The 17,283-nt window shown below is 59.5% G+C and overlaps 2 protein-coding genes across 2 annotated transcripts; both read right to left on the reverse strand.

Moving 5' to 3' along the window:
* Positions 1–1,798: 1,798 nt before the first annotated feature.
* Positions 1,799–8,000, reverse strand: LOC311530780 (zinc-binding protein A33-like; the record flags this gene model as incomplete). Its single annotated transcript, XM_084647675.1, has 6 exons — positions 1,799–3,084; positions 3,599–3,903; positions 4,512–4,534; positions 4,899–5,132; positions 6,357–6,452; positions 7,575–8,000. 6 exons carry the CDS (start codon positions 7,998–8,000, stop codon positions 2,561–2,563), a joined length of 1,608 nt encoding a protein of 535 aa, XP_084503801.1. The 3' UTR covers positions 1,799–2,560.
* A 1,514-nt stretch (positions 8,001–9,514) lies between these two features.
* Positions 9,515–16,016, reverse strand: LOC311531173 (zinc-binding protein A33-like). Its single transcript, XM_084648325.1, has 6 exons — positions 15,481–16,016; positions 14,106–14,201; positions 12,407–12,640; positions 11,925–11,947; positions 11,372–11,643; positions 9,515–9,859 (listed from the first exon to the last, which is right to left on the reverse strand). Exons 1-6 carry the CDS (start codon positions 15,907–15,909, stop codon positions 9,825–9,827), a joined length of 1,089 nt encoding a protein of 362 aa, XP_084504451.1. The 5' UTR covers positions 15,910–16,016; the 3' UTR covers positions 9,515–9,824.
* Between the last annotated feature and the right edge of the window lie 1,267 nt (positions 16,017–17,283).

The raw sequence follows: 17,283 nt of genomic DNA on the forward strand, positions 1-17,283 counted from the left end.
GTGATGCGGCCCTGACCCTGCACCCCAGCCCGTAGTTTGCCCATCCCTGCTTTATGGGGGGTTTTTTCCAGCTCAATTGACACAGATATTACCTAGCATTGGTCCCTGGGGGACCCCACTAGAAACGACCCCATTAGACGACAATTCCCAGCAAAAATTCCTTTGGGGCATCTATCAGCAAGCCAGTTTTTAAGGCAGTGGATGTGGGCTGCCTTGGTTTTTGCCTAGGGCTAATTCTCGAGGCAGGCTGGCGTGCAGGGCTAAGTCAAATGCCTTCCATATGGGATGTCAGCTTTCCTTTGAGTGTACGATGTTGACAGAGTAATCCTTATTTACCTAACTGGGGAGCTCATAAAAAACCAATACTGAGTTTGTCTGACACGACCTGTTTGCCAAGAAACCAGGCTGATGGGAAACTAACACAAGGTGCCCGGGTCTCTTTGTTCATTTCGCCTTAGGCCATGTGGGGATGTCTTGCTCCCTGTTGCAACATATGACAGATTCCAGGCCAAATTCCCTGCTGGTGGCGAACGACCCTTGATTCAACGGCGTTCCAGCCACTTGCCCGAAGGCTTCACTTGGCCCTGACTTCCTAGGAAGAGACGTTCCCACTTCTGTATCTCAGATACAGGTCAAGAGTGCACAGAGGCAGCCCTCCCTGGGCTAGATCCCCAGCCGGTGTCAATCGGACCTCGCTCCGTTGGGGCCCATGGAGCCAGAGCCCCAAATGGTGCAAGTCAGCGCTGGATTCAACTGGGCTCCACCCGTCTGGCACCTTTGCCTTCCAGCCCAGCTCATCTTCAGCGTTCACTGCCAAGAGACGGCGGGAGACCCGTTTCCCCCGGGAACCTCGCAACTCACTCAGAGGGCCAAGTCAGCGATCTGCAACGGCTCATCCGTAAGGCTACGATTTCGTCAGGGATATTTTTAGGAAAAGTCAGGGACAGGTCACGGGCCATAAACAAAAATTCATGGAAGCTGTGAGCTGTCCCTGACTTTTACTAAAAACATTCCTGACAAAATGGGGAGGGAGGAGGGGCCAGCACCCTGCCCCGTTGCGTGCAACAGCTGGGAGCTGTGGCCCCCGCCCTCCCTGTCCAGTGGCTGGGAGCTGGGGAGGGGCCACCAGTGGAGGTGGGAGGGGTCCCCCACCTCCCACAGCAACTGGGAACTGCGGGGTCCCCCTCCTCCTGCAGGGGCTGGGAGTTGGAGGGTCCCCCACCTCCCATGGTAAGTAGGAGCTGGGGGCGGGGGTCGCCATCGGCAGCAGCTAAGCAGCTGCCAGGGTCCTCCTGCTGCCCGCGGGACTGGGAGGGTCCCCCACTTCCTGCAGGGGCTGGGCAGCTTGGGGGGCCCCCATGTCATGGAGGTCTCTGGAAGTCACGGATTCGTAGCCTTACTCAGCTGACATGCTCAGCTGGTCCGAGGCCAGAGAAATCAATTTCTCCCCCAGGGAAGGAGAGAAGATGCATAATCCTATATGTTTCAGAGTAACAGCCGTGTTAATCTGTATTTGCAAAAAGAAGAGGCCTTGTGGCACCTTAGAGACTAACCAATTTATTTGAGCTCGCAAAAGCTTATGCTCAAATAAATTGGTTAGTCTCTAAGGTGCCACAAGTCCTCCTTTTCTTTTTTTGATAATCCTATATGGGATTTGAACCTATAAAATCAGGAATCCAGAGTCTGATGTGTACATCCAGAATGACCCCTCCAGAGTCAATGGAATCAGGGCTGGAGTCTGACCTCAGCGACCCCAGTGTAAACCCAGAGCGACTCCACTTCAGCCAGCAGCGTGTACTTTCGAAGTATGCTAGCGTAAAGCGAAGGAAGTCCAGCAGTTTCACTAGATTTACAATTTGTAAACCCAGAGTAAGAGAGGTTGACTCAGTTGAATTACTCCAGGTTCCCACCAGCGTAACGGAGTAATAAACTGATGGATTTAGTTCACTGCATTATTGGGATGTAATTGAAGAATAACTCCAGAAAGGCCAGCAGCGTTACTCCAGGTTTACACTGGGGTATAATTGAGGAGCCAGTCCAGGAACCACATCGGATTCATGTTGGTGTGACTGCAAAATAACTCTGCTGACTGCGCCGGTGTTCTACTGGTACAAATCCAGAGTAACTCCAGTTAGTCCAGTGGAATTATTCCAGGTATGCTCACGTATCTGAGGAGTAAATCCATGAACTTCAATGGATTTACCTTGGTGTAAAGGGAGTAACTCCACTGCCTTCGCCTCTAGGTTGCGGGTTCGAATCCCATGGCTGTTGGGTTGGCTAAAACAAGGTGGTGGGATCTTGGCTTGTTCTAGGGAAGGGGCCCTGAAGCCATCATCACTGATCCTGCTGTTAACTAGCCCCCTGTCATTGGTGGATAAGCCAAGACTACCCGGGCCTCAGGAACTGAATAGAGAAGAATCCGTCCAGTTGTAGGACTCGGGTACATCAGCAGAGGGTAACGTGGGGCAATTTGGCCATGGCACCAAGATGGCTCCAATCAGGCCCCAGGGTCGGGGGACTGGCTGGCCCAGGGCGATGGGGCCTCTCCCCTCTAAGGGCGTCAGAGCTCCAGGTCCCACATGGAGAGGGGCTCGCTGGACTGGGTGCTCAGGAAGGGAACTATCTCCTCCACGAAGGAGTCCTGGAAGGTGTGCAGATGGCTCAAGCTGGAGCTGTTGTAGAAGGACAACTGGCCGCCTTCGAAGTCCAGATACACCCCCACCTTCTCCAGCCTCCCGCAGACGGACAGGGCGAGGCAGGGGTCCGTCAGAGCCCGGTACTGCCCCCCTCGCCGCTCGATGGCCCACACCCCTTCCCTGGCCCGGAAGCGGATGCGCCTCTTGCGTTTCACGGACCTCCGGGCGGCACCCACCACCCAGTCGGGGCTGTCACCCACCCGCACCTCCCAGTAGAGCCGGCCGCCTGCGCAGCCCTCCCGCCCCACCACACAGGGGCTGGCCGTGAAGCGCTGGGGCTTACGGCGCCAGAACCGCCGGCCCGGGCTGAACTTGACCCCGGTGGCTTCCTCGATGAGGACCAGGCTGGGGTGGGCCGAGTGGCAGTCCAGGGTGATGCAGGCTGGCACTGCAGGAGGAGAGAGGGAAAGGAAGGGGTTAATGGCTGGGCTGGGTTCTCTGGGAGGGGAGGGGGATTCCCCATCAATTAAAGAGATATATTCTCCCCCAAGTCAGTGCTGGCCCTATGGGAGCACGAGGGGGCACTGTGTTGCAGGGAGCATAGTAGGGGGTTCGGTAGGGGGTGCTCTCCCCTCACAGCCAATGCTGACCCCAAAACCCCACTGCAGGGCTAGGGGGCGCTGTGCTGCAGGGAGCAGAGTGTGGGACCAGTAGGGGGTGCTCTCCCCTCACAGCCAATGCTGACCCCAAAACCCCACAGCAGGGCTAGGGGGCGCTGTGCTGCAGGGAGCAGGGTGTGGGATGTTTTTTCCAACACTGGGGGCATGCAAATCAATACCATGGGAACGGCACCACCCCGTCGCCTTCCTCTTCCTTAGCCTCTTCTTCCTCAGCCCCCAGCACCCCCTCCTGATCTCCCGCCCCGCTCCCCACAGCCCAGAGGCCGAGTATGGTCACCTCACCTGGGTGGACTATCCCCAGTAGCTCCTTCCAGGCGTAGAACTGCAGGGGTCCCTTAAACTCCCCGAGGTTCAGGTCCACAGGAACCACCCCATCGTCTTCCTCTTCCTTAGCCTCTTCTTCCTCGGCCCCCTCCTCGTCTTCCTCCTCTTCCACCTCAGGTTCCTCATCTTCCTCATCCTCTTCCTCTTCCTCCTCTTTCTCACATTCGTCCGTGTCGTCATCACTGGTTCTCAATTCCTCTTCCGCCTCCACCTCGTCCGGCTTCTCCGCCTCCTTCCCCTGGGCTCCCTGCCCCTCCCGGACCCTGTGGAAAAGCTTGAGGGTTGACGTGAGTGGCCCTACCGTGGTTTTCGAGGATAACGGCCTACCACCGCCGGCCAGTGGGGTTATGAAGGGAACAGCCTGCCCACCACCGCCAGCCAATGGGGTCGCAAGGATAACGGCCTACCTACACTGTCAACCAATGGCATCAGGAGGGTAGTGGCCTATGTACCGCGGCCAGCTAACGGAGTTACTGCTTTAGCTCAGGGGTAATGTCTGGCGTGTGTGTGGTCAGCTGGCCTGCAGAAGACAAAAGCCTACTACAGCTACTAGTTTATGGTGGTACTCCCATATGTCGAGCGGTAGAGTTCAGAGTTCGCTGGGTGCTCATGAGAGGATAATAACCTACTATGGCTGCCAGGTAAGGGTGGTACTCCTGGAGCTCAAGTGGTAGAGTTCAGCGTGTGCTGGTCCATGGGAGAGAACAGCTTATCCCTGCGACCAGCTAGATGGAGTAGCTCCTGTCGCTCACACGGTAGCGGCCCCTCCTCCTATGTCTGGTGGACCCTGGATTGAACCCTGCAGGTGACCTATGAACTCAAACTTTCTCATGGAAATTTTGAGCGTGGGGACAAACCCAAAGATACTCACCTCTCCATCAGCTCCTTGGCATCCTGGAGGAGAGGAGAAAAGGGATGGGAATGAGTCAACACCCGAAGGAGCTACCTCCGCCTCCCCCACCTCTGTCTATGGGAGAAACTCTGCTCTGCAGCCCCATAACTGCTGCCTCACCCCAGTCAACAGGACCCTTGTTTCCTCCCTCGACCAAGTTTTGGTCCCCATCTCTGTTCCCTTTCAGTCCTATCACCCCCCATTGACCCATCTCTGCTGGCACCCATACCCCAGCTCTTCTCCCCTGCCCCTTGCAAAGACCTATCCCGCCCCCCCAGGCGGGCTCTGCCCCAGTTCTGCCCCCCTCCAGCCTTCCCTGTCCCCTCCCAACCCTCCCCCAGCCAAGGTCTGGCCCTTTCCCCTCACCTTGAGGAAGCCAATGTTGTCCTTGCGCTCCAGCCCCATGCGTACCCTGGAGAGGGTCTCGGTCCAGGAGGCCACTTTCCCATTCAGCTCCTGGAGCTTCTCTTCCATCTGCACCAGGTTCTTCTTCCTCTGTCGCTCCAGCACCTCCTTCAGGCCCAGCTCCCGCAGACTCAGCAGCTGGCGCATCTTCTCAAACTCCCCCGAGATGTGGTCCCACAGGGACTCGGAGCAGCTCTAGGCGATGGAAAGGTGTGGGGGGACAGGATGGAGACCTCAGTGGATGCCTGATCCATCAGGCACCAGACCTACTTCTGCACCAGGGATGGGCAAACTTTTTGGCCTGAGAGCCACATCTGGGTGGGGAAATTGTATGCAGGGCCATGAATGTAGGGCTGGGGCAGGGGGTGGGGGTGTGGGAGGAAGTGCAGGGTGTGGGAGGGGGTGCAGGGTGCAGGAGGGGGTTCAGGGCATGGGGTTGGGGAGGAGGAGGGGTGCAGGGTGCAGCAGGGGACTCAGGGCAAGGTGTTGGGGGCTCAGGTCAGGGGCTGGGATGCAGGAGAGGGTGCGGGGTGCCGGAGGGTATCAGGGCATGGGGTTGGGGAGGAGGAGGGGTGCAGGGTGCAGCAGGGGACTCAGGGCAGGGGGTTGGGGGCTCAGGGCATGGGATTGGGTGCAGGAGGGGTTTGGGGTGTGGCAGGGGGCTCATGGCAGGGGTTTGGGGTACAGGAGGCGTGTGGCAGGAGGTTAGGGAGCTCAGGGCAGGGGGTTAGGGTTCGCGGTGCAGGATGCAGGAGGGGTGCAGGGTGCGGGCACCTCAAGCGGCTCTGGGCTGGCAACAGCATGCATTGGGGCTAAGGCAGGCTCCCTGCCTGCCCTGGCCCCGCGCAGCTCCCAGAAGTGGCCAGCATGTCCAGCAGTGGCTCCTGGGGGTGGGGTGGGGTGGGGCGGGGCGGGGCAGACAGCTCTGCCGTGCGCTGCCCTCGCTTGCGGGTACCACCCCCGGAGCTCCCATTGGCCACGGTTTCCCATTCCCAGCCAATGGAGGCTCCGGGGGGCGGTGCCTGCAGGTGAGGGCAGCGTACGGAGCCCTCTGCTCTGCCCTTCCCACAGGGGCCGCAGGGACGCGGTGCCAGCCAATTCCTGGAGCAGCGCAGGGCCAGGGTGGGCAGGGAGCCTGACTTAGCCCCATTGCACCATGGGGCTGGCAATCCCACGAGCCAGATTGAAAGCCCTGATGGGCTTGATACGGCCGGCAGGCCGTAGTTTGCCCTCCCCTGTTCTACACCAAGGCCCATTGCAGGCTGAGGATAGAACCCAGGAGTCCTGGATCCCAGGCACCCCTCCCTGCTCTGACCACGAGACCCCACTCCCCTGCCAGAGCTGGGGAGAGAACCCAGCAGCCCTGCCCTCCCTGGGTCAAGCCCTTGTGCCCATCTAGCCCGGTATCCAGCCTCGTACCTGCAGCTCTGTTATGTTCTCCTGCTGGTGGCACTGGCTCTGCACCAGCCTCTTGAGACCTTCCTGCAGGGGCTGCAGAGACGCCTTGAGCTGTTCCTGGGCAGCAGAGATCCGGGGTCACCGGCTGGAGCCGGTGGGGACCGGCTGCCACCCCATCGAGATTCCCCGCCCAGCAATGGGATTTCAGTCCCAGATCCCTCCCGGGAATTTCAGCCCTGCCCAGACCTTCCCATTGGCTGCCCTTCCCCAAAATCCCTGCCTCCCAGGAACGGGCAGCCAATCAGAGCTGCGGCAGGTGGCAGGCAGAATGTGCTACCTTCCCCCACCCGGGAGGGGTTTTCAGGTAGGGGAGGAAGGAGCAGAAAGAGCCAGACAGTTCCAGCCACAGGTTAGTCCGCTCCCCCCACCACGCTGGGAGCAATGGGTCAGACTGCTCTCACCCCCCTCACAATAGGTCAGTCCACTCCCACCCTCTCCTGTTAACAATAGATCAGTCCACTTCCTACTATGAGCAAGAGGTCAGTCCTCTCTCCCCTCTTCCCCTGTGAGCAATGGGTCAGTCCACTCCCCTCTTATCCGTGAGTAGTGGGTCAGTCCACTCCCCCCTGAGAGCAATGAGTCAGTCTGCTTCCCCCCTCCCCCTGTGAACAATGGGCCAGTCCACTCCCCCCCCCCCGCAGAGTAATGGGCCTGTTCACTCCCCCCTCCCCCTTGATGAGCCACCCCCTGTCCCCGTGCCCCCCCCCCCGATGAACAATGAGTCAGTCCACTCCCCCCCCACAGAGTAATGGGCCTGTTCACTCCCCCCTCCCCCTTGATGAGCCACTCCCCCTGCCCCCCCCATGAACAATGCGTCAATCCACACACACACACACACCCCCTAACACAAGCCCTGGGAGGGGGAGGGACGAAGTGCAGGGTGGGGGCAGGACTGACACGTGGCTGATCGTGATCAGCACTGATGTGGGTCTCGACTTGTCTCTGGGGTGGGGGGCCCAGAAAGCTCTGATGTGGGGATGGGGGCACTGGGTTCACATGGGGCTTGAAGTGGCAGAATTAAAGGCTGGGCTGGGAAGCAGCCGGAGGCCAGCTGGGGTGGGCAGAATTGAACCCACGAGACCCTGCCTAGGGAACCCAGGAGTCCTGGTTCCGCCCTCCCTCCCCCCAACCTCTGAACCCCACTCTTCTCCCAGAGAACCCAGGCATCCGGGCCCTCACCTGATATTTCTGGACGGCGTTTTTGATGGGCAGGAAGTCGTGGCCGCGGTGCTGGGGCAGGTCCCGGCAGATCACGCACACGGGCCCCTCGTCCTGGCTGCAGAAGAGTTTGAGCGGCTCCTCGTGCTCTGCGCAGAAATACCAGCTCCCGCCTCCGCCCGCCTGGGCCCCCTCGTCCAGTTTGAGCAGCCGGGCTTTCTCCGCCAGGCTGCACAGGGCCCGGTTGAGGGCCACCCGGCGCAGGGCGAAGGGGTGCCGGCACTCGGGGCACAGCCCCCGGCGCTGCCCCTTGGGGACGCAGGGCTCCAGGCAGGCAGCGCAGAAGCTGTGTCCGCACTCCAGCATGCGGGGGTCCCGGAACAGGGACAGGCAGATGGGGCAGAGCAGGTCCTCTGTGAAACTGGAGACTTCCCTAATTGAGGCCATCACGGGATGGGGACGTCCCTTCTCCCCGGGGCCGGGACGCCGCTGGGCCGGGGCGTCCCTTCTCCCCGGGGCCGGGACGCCGCTGGGCCGGGGCGTCCCTTCTCCCCGGGGCTGGGTCCTTGCTGGGCCGGGGCGTCCCTTCTCCCCGGGGCTGGGTCCTTGCTGGGCCGGGGCGTCCCTTCTCCCCGGGGCTGGGTCCTTGCTGGGCCGGGGCGTCCCTTCTCCCCGGGGCTGGGTCCTTGCTGGGCCGGGACGTCCCTTCTCCCCGGGGCTGGGTCCTTGCTGGGCCGGGACGTCCCTTCTCCCCGGGGCTGGGTCCTTGCTGGGCCGGGACGTCCCTTCTCCCCGGGGCTGGGTCCTTGCTGGGCCGGGACGTCCCTTCTCCCCGGGGCTGGGTCCTTGCTGGGCCGGGGCGTCCCTTCTCCCCGGGGCTGGGTCCTTGCTGGGCCGGGACGTCCCTTCTCCCCGGGGCTGGGTCCTTGCTGGGCCGGGGCGTCCCTTCTCCCCGGGGCTGGGTCCTTGCTGGGCCGGGACGTCCCTTCTCCCGGGGGCTGGGTCCTTGCTGGGCCGGGACGTCCCTTCTCCCCGGGGCTGGGTCCTTGCTGGGCCGGGACGTCCCTTCTCCCCGGGGCTGGGTCCTTGCTGGGCCGGGACGTCCCTTCTCCCCGGGGCTGGGTCCTTGCTGGGCCGGGACGTCCCTTCTCCCCGGGGCTGGGTCCTTGCTGGGCCGGGACGTCCCTTCTCCCCGGGGCTGGGTCCTTGCTGGGCCAGGGCGTCCCTTCTCCCCGGGGCTGGGTCCTTGCTGGGCCGGGGCGTCCCTTCTCCCCGGGGCTGGGTCCTTGCTGGGCCGGGGCGTCCCTTCTCCCCGGGGCTGGGTCCTTGCTGGGCCGGGACGTCCCTTCTCCCCGGGGCTGGGTCCTTGCTGGGCCGGGGCGTCCCTTCTCCCCGGGGCTGGGTCCTTGCTGGGCCGGGACGTCCCTTCTCCCCGGGGCTGGGTCCTTGCTGGGCCGGGACGTCCCTTCTCCCCGGGGCTGGGCTGCCCTGTCTCTGCCCCCAAACCCAGAGGCACTGGAGCCGGCTGCAGTGCAATGTGGCCAGGCTGCAGCTGCAACAGGACCCGCCTCCTCTGCTGACTCAGCGATTCCTCCTGGGGCTGCAAGGTGCCTGCCTCCTGCCTTCCCCCCCACCCCTGACTCAGCACCGCTTTGTTTTCACCATTCCTCCCATTAACCCTCGCCTCTCCAGGGCTGCTGGAAATGACTATGCACCTCCGTGATTGGCTCTGCCAGCTGCCCTGGCTGTGCAGACTATGTGCGGGGGGGGGGGGGGGGTCATGGTGAAGTCATTTTGGGGGACAGACTGAGCAAACACCTCCTCCCCCCTTCCTGAAACTGCCCCACAGCAGGCTGTGAAGCCTGGGAGCCAGGACTCGTGTATTCTATCCCCAGCTCTGGGAGGGGAAGCGGGGGCTAGTGGGTGGGAGCAGGGGGGGGCTCGGAGCCAGGACTCCTGGGTTCTGTTCTGAGCTCTGGTTTATTTGATTCATACACTTTGAAAATGTCCTCGTAACCAGGTTAATATCGTCCAAAGACTCGATAAAATCAGCTACTCATGCAACACGCAATGAAATGCCGGTGTCCTGCCTGCTGGGCAACCCAGGTACATTTCCATGGCTTGTCTCTCACACTGGCAGGCTAGAGAGGCTGGATCCTGGTGGCTTCACTCTCCACCAAAGCTCCCCCCTCAAAATATATGGCAGCTTTTCCTCTGAATCCGAATCTCTGAGGGCTGGGATCATCTGCACAGATGCATCCCAGGTGGTCGTCAGTGCCACGTGATAGATCCATCATGGACTGTGTCTAGAAAAGAAAAATAGTTGAATATTGATACCTTGCAGAGATGCAGCCAGCTCTGGGGTGGGGCAGCTGGGTAACAGCCACACAGCGACACAACATGGGAATGGCTTGCCTCAGTCAGGGTTGCAGCCAGCTCTGGGGCAGGGCATCTGGGTAACAGCCGCACAGCAACACCACACGGGCATGGCTCGCCCAGCACTGAGATGCAGCCACCTCAGGGGTGAATCTTGGCTCCCCCACGGTGTCTCCTAAAGGTAGGACTGTGACACTGCACCCCATATTCATCATAGTGGCATGATTATGACATAATTATGATGTATTTTGTACAAGATGTGTCCTGTGAGGTCTCTATGAAAAGTTGTTATTTGCTGGATATGATTATCCTATTTGTATGCATGTATCATTTGTGTATCTGAAGTTATGAATATTGACTGTGTAGCTGTATTTCAAATGGGCTTACCCTGGGTAACACCCACAACTAGCCTTCCAGGTACAACAATGAAGACGCTAGGCAGTGCTGATGGCTCATCAACAAAGACAATGGACCACAGAAGAGCTTAGCCTTCCTATAAACGTTTCAGCCAGCCTATGAGTAATGGCTTCTATGCCCCAGCAAGGGCATGTGACCAGACCACATGACACTAAACTCCAGTTTGGTGCCTGTATTCTGCCACAAACCAGGCTGGGAATTTAGCTTGAAACAAAGGGGTTCCCGCTGTGTGGAGAGACTATATGAGGTGGGGCGTGACATCATGACTGGTCTTCACTCCCCCACAACTCAACACCTGAAAGAAGCTCTGGAAGACAAAGGACTTGGAATGGGGGAGGGGAACCGAGGCTGCCAGGCAGATGTGGCTTGTGCCTTAAGAATCTGCAAGCCTGCTTGTACCGTCAGTCAGGGTGAGATATGGCTAATTCAAATCCTATCGATCTAGTATATTAAGCTTAGCTTGTGTTTTTGTTTATTTACCAGGTAATCTGCTTTGATCTGTTTGCTGTCACTTATAATCCCTTAAAATCTCTCCTTCTGCAGTTAATACACTTGTTTTAAGGTTTTATCTTAACCAGTGTGTCTTGAAGTGAAGTGCCTGGGAAAATCTCAGCTTGGTGGACACAGGCTTGTTGTGCATATCTTTCCCACATCGAGGGGAAAGCAAACTATATTAATGAGCTTGCATTGTACAGATCCCCATGCAGTGCAAGACAGTATAATTCTGGGTTCATACACCAGCAAGGGTGCAGGGCTGGGGAGCTGGGAAATTGGCTCCTGTCTCCTGTATGTCCTTGAGTGGCTTAGGTAAAGCATTCAGGTAGCTCAGCTGTGTGCATGGCACCACCTGCTGTCATGCAGGGTGATAACAGGGCCTGGAGAGGCTGGCTGAGTCACCAGCAGAGCCGCGTGAGAAGGGCCAGCCCAGTTAAATGGTTAGGGTCACAGCAGTTCCCACGGCTCCCAAACTGCAGTCCGGGGGGTGACAACCCGTCACAAGGATAAGGGTGAGAAACCAGCCTGACCTGCTTGGATGGTCCCCAGCATTTTCTGCCAGGCCTCAAAGTCCAGCGATTCCTTGAATTCCTCGAGAGCTGGGTCCACAGCAACGATATCCCCATCTTCATCTTCCTCCTCCTCCTCGCCATTAGCATCATCTTCATCTCCTTCCTCCTCCTCGCCATTAGCCACATTTTCATCTTCATCAGTCGAATCATCTTCATCGCCGCTGGACCCTTCATCACTTGCACCATCCTCTTCCTCCTCCTCACCGTGGCTTGACTGATCCTCCCGGACTCTACAAAGAGAGAAATCTACTACAGCAGCCACCTGTGTGTGTGCACACAGATCTCTCTCTCTCTGCGCACGTACGGATCTCTGTGTGTATGCGCACACATACGGATCTCTGTGTGTGAGGGCGGACGTGTGTGTGACGCCATGTGCAATTGTGTGTGTGTGTGTACAGATCTCTGTGGGACTCCATGTGTGATTGTGCGTGTGTGTCACAAAGAGAGGAACACGCAGACCAAAACAGTAGCCCTAAAAAGGAAGTGGGGGGAGGGATGGGGACACACTCACCTTCTCATCAGCTCCTTGATGCCCTAGATTAGGGAGAAAGAGACAGGATTGACTCCTGGAACTACCCTCCACAGTAACACTCCATGCCCCGTTGTGGGTGAGATACCAGCCCTATGGGACAGCCCTTTCCCAGCTCCCCCTGCTCAGCCCCAATTCCCACCCCTGCCTCATCCAACCACTACTGTCTCCAGCTGCTTTCCCTCCCTACTCCTTCTTCTGCATGTTCCTCATGCCATACACCTGCCCATCACCCCTAACCTGCTTCTGCCTCGACAGCCTGTTCCCCTCCCAGAGACTCCAGGAGTCCTGACTCCCAGCCCCGCTGCTCTAACCCACTAGACCCCACTCCCCTCCCAGAGCTGGGGAGAGAACCCAGGAGTCCTGGCTCCCAGCCCCATTACACAATCTCCCATCCCACAGCTCCATCATGTAGCGCCTCCCAGCCATGTTCCCATCTCCTGGCAGATGAAATCCCGCCTCACCCTGAGGAAGGCTGTGGGATCTGAGGTGTCCAGCCCCACCCGGGCCATGGACAGGGTCTCGCTACGAAAGGTCACTTCTTCATCCAGCTCCTTCAGCCTCTCCTCCATCTCCGCCCGGTTCTCCTCCTTCAACCTCCCCACAGTCTCTTTCATGCCCTGCTCCTTCTCCTGCAGGATCTGATGGAGAACCTCAAACTCCTCGGTGATATAGCCCAAGAGGTCCTGGGCATAGCTCTGCAGAGGGTGGAGAAACCAGCAGGAGGTTCAAAACACACCACCGACGGAGCATTTGCAGGAGGCAGGATGACCGGTCCCTCAGTTTCCCCAACTGTACAGTGGGGAGAACTGCACTTCCCTACCTCACAGGGGAGCTGGGAGGGTGAGCACAGGAAAATGGAGTGAGATGGGAATTTATTTGACAAAATGTTTTTTATAGAAAAATTTGGAAAAATAGAAATTGTGTGTGAAACAGGGTTTGGACATGACAAATCTCCTAAATCAGGAAACGTTTGGCGGGGAAGGTGAGCTAAAGGGCCAGGCCATGTTAATTTAGGGACAGTCACTGACTCCTAACAATAATAATACCTAGCACTTTTCATCCTCAGATCTAGCAGCCCCTGACAAGTTTTCCTGGCTCTGCCAACATCTGGGGTCTGCTCTGTAATCCTGAGTCCTGGCTACTGGCCTGTCATTAACGAGCATTCATCAAAAACCAGACTTGTGGGAAAGGCTGATTTTTCAAAAGGGGGTTTTCCGAAGGAAGTCAGTGTCATAATCCCTGTCTGACAGGTAGGGAAACTGAGGCACGGATTGGGGCAATGACTGGCCCAAGGTCATCCCGCGGCAGAGCCAGGAATAGAACCCAGGTGTCCTGAATTCCTTGCCAGTGCTCGAGCCACGAGGGCAGAGGTGGGCAAAATTTTTGGCCCGAGGGCCACATCTGGGTGTGGAAATTGTATGGTGGGCTATGAATGCTCACGAAATTGGGGTTGGTGTGTGGGAGGGGGCGAGGGCTCTGGCTGGGGGTACAGGCTCTGGGGTGGGGCCAGAAATAAGGATTTCAGGGTGTGAGAGGGGCCTCCGGGCTGGGCCATGGGGTTGAGGTGTGGGGGGGGGGCTCCAGCTGGGGGTGCTGGCTCTGGGGTGGGGCTGGGTATCAGGAGTTTGGGGTGCAGGAGGGTGCTCTAGGCTGGGACCAAGGGGTTTGGAGGGTGGCTGGGGCAGGGGGTTGGGGCACGGGACGGGCTCAGGGGTGCAGGCTCTGGGTGGCGCTTACCTCAAGCAGCTTCCGGAAGCAGCGGCGTGGCCAATGGAAATTGCGGGGGCGGCGCTTGGGGCAGGGGCAGCACGCAGAGCCCCCTGGCTTCCCCTAAACGTAGGAGCCGGAGGGGGGACAGGCCACTGCTTCCGGGAGCCACGGCATGCGTGCGTGGAGTGGACCCCGACCCCGCTCCCCGGTTGGAGCAGGGCAAGCCACAGACCCCCAGCAGGGGCTGGAGGGCCGGATTAAATCGGTTGGCGGGCCGGATGTGGCCCACGGGCCGTCGTTTGCCCACCCCTGCACTAGGGTATGTGGCATCGCTCTCCTAGGCCTATAGCCATGGTCCAGCCAGTAGGAGGTGACAGCGAGCCCACACTGTAAATGTAGGTTAAAGCCTGACCCAATCTCGGGACCATATGAGGGGGATTTTGGCAATACCTCCAGCTCTGATATGTTCTCCTGCTGGCAGCGCTGGTCCTCAGTGACTGAATTCAGATTGTCCTTCAGGGGGACGAGAGATGCCTTCAGCTTGTCCTGTGCGGCAGAGAAACCCACCCGTCAGCGAGGGTTTTTTACCCTTTCCTCACAGGTCAGGTTCTCTCAACCTTTGATCATTTTCGTTGCTCCCCTCTGGACTCTCTCCAGTTCGTCGACGTCTTTCCTCAGGGGCAGCGCCCAGAACTGGATGCAACATGGCAGCTGAGGCCTCACCAGGGCCGAATCGAGCAGGACAACGACCTCCCGCGTCTTACATACGACACCCGTTCACACACCCCAGACGATCAGCCTCTTTTGCAGCCGCATCACCTTGGTGACTCATCTTCAGTTTGTGAGCCACTGGACCCCCCAGTCCCTTTCCAGCAGCTCGACCACCTGGCCTGTCGTTCCCGGATTTGCAGCCGTGCATTTGATTTTTTCCTTCCGAGTATAGTACATTGCCCGCGTCTTTATTGAATTGCATCTTGATTTCAGACCCATTCTCCAGTGACACAGCGAGGAGTCCCCCCATAATGAACTGGCCCCCCAGCTGATGTAACAAGACAGGAGCTGTGCTCGGGACAGAGTCCGGGAGTGTCCCCCAGCCTAGTTTGATCTACTTAGACCCCAAATTCCCCTCCCAGAGCCGGGGATAGAATCCAGGAGTCCTCACGTCCAACCTCTATCTTCCAACCCAGTAGATCCCACTCCCAGAGAACCCAAGCTTCCTGGCTCTCAGCTCCCTCCCCCCCTCTAACCACTAGACCCTGCTCCCCACTCAGAGAACCCAGGCGTCCTGGTTCTCAGACCCCCCCCCACTCTAACCACTAAACCCCACTCCACTCCCAGAGAACCCAGGCATCCTGGCTCCCAGCCCCCCTGCTCTAACCACGAGACCCTGCTCCCCACTCCAAGAACCCAGGCGTCCTGGTTCTCAGACCCTCTGCTCTAACCACTAAACCCCATTCCCCTCCCAGGGAACCCAGGTGTCCTGGCTCTCAGGCCTCCCGCTCTAACCACTAAACCCCACTCCCCTCCCAGAGAACCCAGCTGTCCTGGCTCTCAGGCCCCCCTACTCTAACCACTAGACCCTGCTCCCCACTCAGAGAACCCAGGCATCCTGTTCTCACACACTCATCCCCGCTCTAACCACTAGACCCTGCTCCCCACTCAGAGAACCCAGGCATCCTGGTTCTCACACACACACCCCCGCTCTAACCACTAGACCCTGCTCCCCACTCAGAGAACCCAGGCATCCTGTTCTCACACACACACCCCCGCTCTAACCACTAGACCCTGCTCCCCACTCCGAGAACCCAGGCATCCGGGCCCTCACCTGATATTTCTGGACGGCGTTTTTGATGGGCAGGAAGTCGTGGCCGCGGTGCTGGGGCAGGTCCCGGCAGATCACGCACACGGGCCCCTCGTCCTGGCTGCAGAAGAGTTTGAGCGGCTCCTCGTGCTCCAGGCAGATGGACCATCCGGACCCTTTTCCGCCCGGCTGGGCCCCCTCGTCCAGTTTGAGCAGCCGGGCTTTCTCCGCCAGGCTGCACAGGGCCCAGTTGGTGGCCACCCGGCGCAGGGCGAAGGGGTGCCGGCACTCGGGGCACAGCCCCCGGCCCTGCCCCTTGGGGACGCAGGGCTCCAGGCAGGCGGCGCAGAAGCTGTGTCCGCACTCCAGCATGCGGGGGTCCCGGAACAGGGACAGGCAGATGGGGCAGAGCAGGTCCTCGGCCAGGCTGGACGCGTCCAGAGCAGACGCCATCCCAGCCCCGCGCCCTGAAATGTCCCCCGGCCGGGCGGAGCCACGGGCCCCGGGGCTTTTGCTTTCGTTTCCCGCACACACATGTACACCGCCCTGCCAGAGGAAAGGGAGAGCCCGGCAGCTGTCACCGCCTCGCACACTTCCGCCGGCGCTCCAAAGTTCAGCTTCTTTTGTTTGCATAAGTCAGAAACAATGTCCAGAGCTGGGGAGAGAACCCAGGAGTCCTGGCCCTCCCCGGCTCTAACCCACTAGTCCCCACTCCCCTCCCAGAGCTGGGGAGAGAACCCAGGAGTCCTGGCTCCCAGCTGTAACCACTGGACCCCACTCCCCTCCCCTCCCACAGCTGGGGAGAGAACCCAGGAGTCCTGGCTCCCAGCTGTAACCACTGGACCCCACTCCCCTCCCACAGCTGGGGAGAGAACCCAGGAGTCCTGGCTCCCAGCTGTAACCACTGGACCCCACTCCCCTCCCCTCCCACAGCTGGGGAGAGAACCCAGGAGTCCTGGCTCCCAGCTGTAACCACTGGACCCCACTCCCCTCCCACAGCTGGGGAGAGAACCCAGGAGTCCTGGCTCCCAGCTGTAACCACTGGACCCCACTCCCCTCCCACAGCTGGGGAGAGAATCCAGGAGTCCTGGCTCCCAGCCCCCACACCCCCCCGCTCTAACCACTGGACCCCACTCCCAGAGCTGGGGAGAGAACCCAGGAGTCCTGGCTCCCAGCCGTAACCACTGGACCCCACTCCCCTCCCACAGCTGGGGAGAGAACCCAGGAGTCCTGGCTCCCAGCCCCCCCCCCCACTCTAACCACTAGACCCCACTCCCAGAGCTGGGGAGAGAACCCAGGAGTCCTGGCTCACCTGCTCTACCCCCATCCAACCTCTCCCTAAACCAATGTGTACAGGGGTCGGGGGGGGTACAAGGTACAGCCGCTTTCTACACCCCTAATCCCTCCTGGAGCAGAGGCTGCAATGAGGGTTTCCACCAGTAGGGTGCAGTCGTGCTCTGAGGTATGACGTGACCCCTGCTCCCTCCGCCCCACCCCACCCCACCCACACCCACAGTCTCCTGCTGCTCAGTTTACAGGGTCCCTCCTAACTGGCTGCAACTTGCTTTTCATCTGTTTGTTTTTCCACTCCCCTCTTTTCAGTCTCTCTTCTCCACCCCACCCCCCTCTCCCCAGTTCCTGGCCTGCTCCCCAGCTCTGAACCAGGTCTTCCCACCCTGCAGCAACTCTCATCTGTTCATTTTCTTTCTCTCTTTCCTCCCCATTCTCGCCCGCCCGCTCCTGTGGGGAGCCAGGTCCTACTGACTTTCAGCCACTTTCTCTTTTTCTTCCCCCATCTGCCTCCATCCCTCCAGCCTCAGTTTTGTG

This window comes from Lepidochelys olivacea (genome assembly GCF_965140295.1).
Source record: "Lepidochelys olivacea isolate rLepOli2 genome assembly, chromosome: 14".
In the NCBI taxonomy this organism is placed as follows: domain Eukaryota; kingdom Metazoa; phylum Chordata; order Testudines; family Cheloniidae; genus Lepidochelys; species Lepidochelys olivacea.

What these genes read in the sequence shown, in the direction of transcription:
- LOC311531173 (XM_084648325.1), bottom strand. Translation starts at nt 15,909, where the DNA reads ATGGCGTCTGCTCTGGACGCGTCCAGCCTGGCCGAGGACCTGCTCTGC. An exon ending in ACGCCGTCCAGAAATATCAG is followed by an intron (nt 14,202 to 15,480) that starts GTGAGGGCCCGG and finishes TCTGCCGCACAG; the next exon opens with GACAAGCTGAAGGCATCTCT. An exon ending in AGAACATATCAGAGCTGGAG is followed by an intron (nt 12,641 to 14,105) that starts GTATTGCCAAAA and finishes CACCCTCTGCAG; the next exon opens with AGCTATGCCCAGGACCTCTT.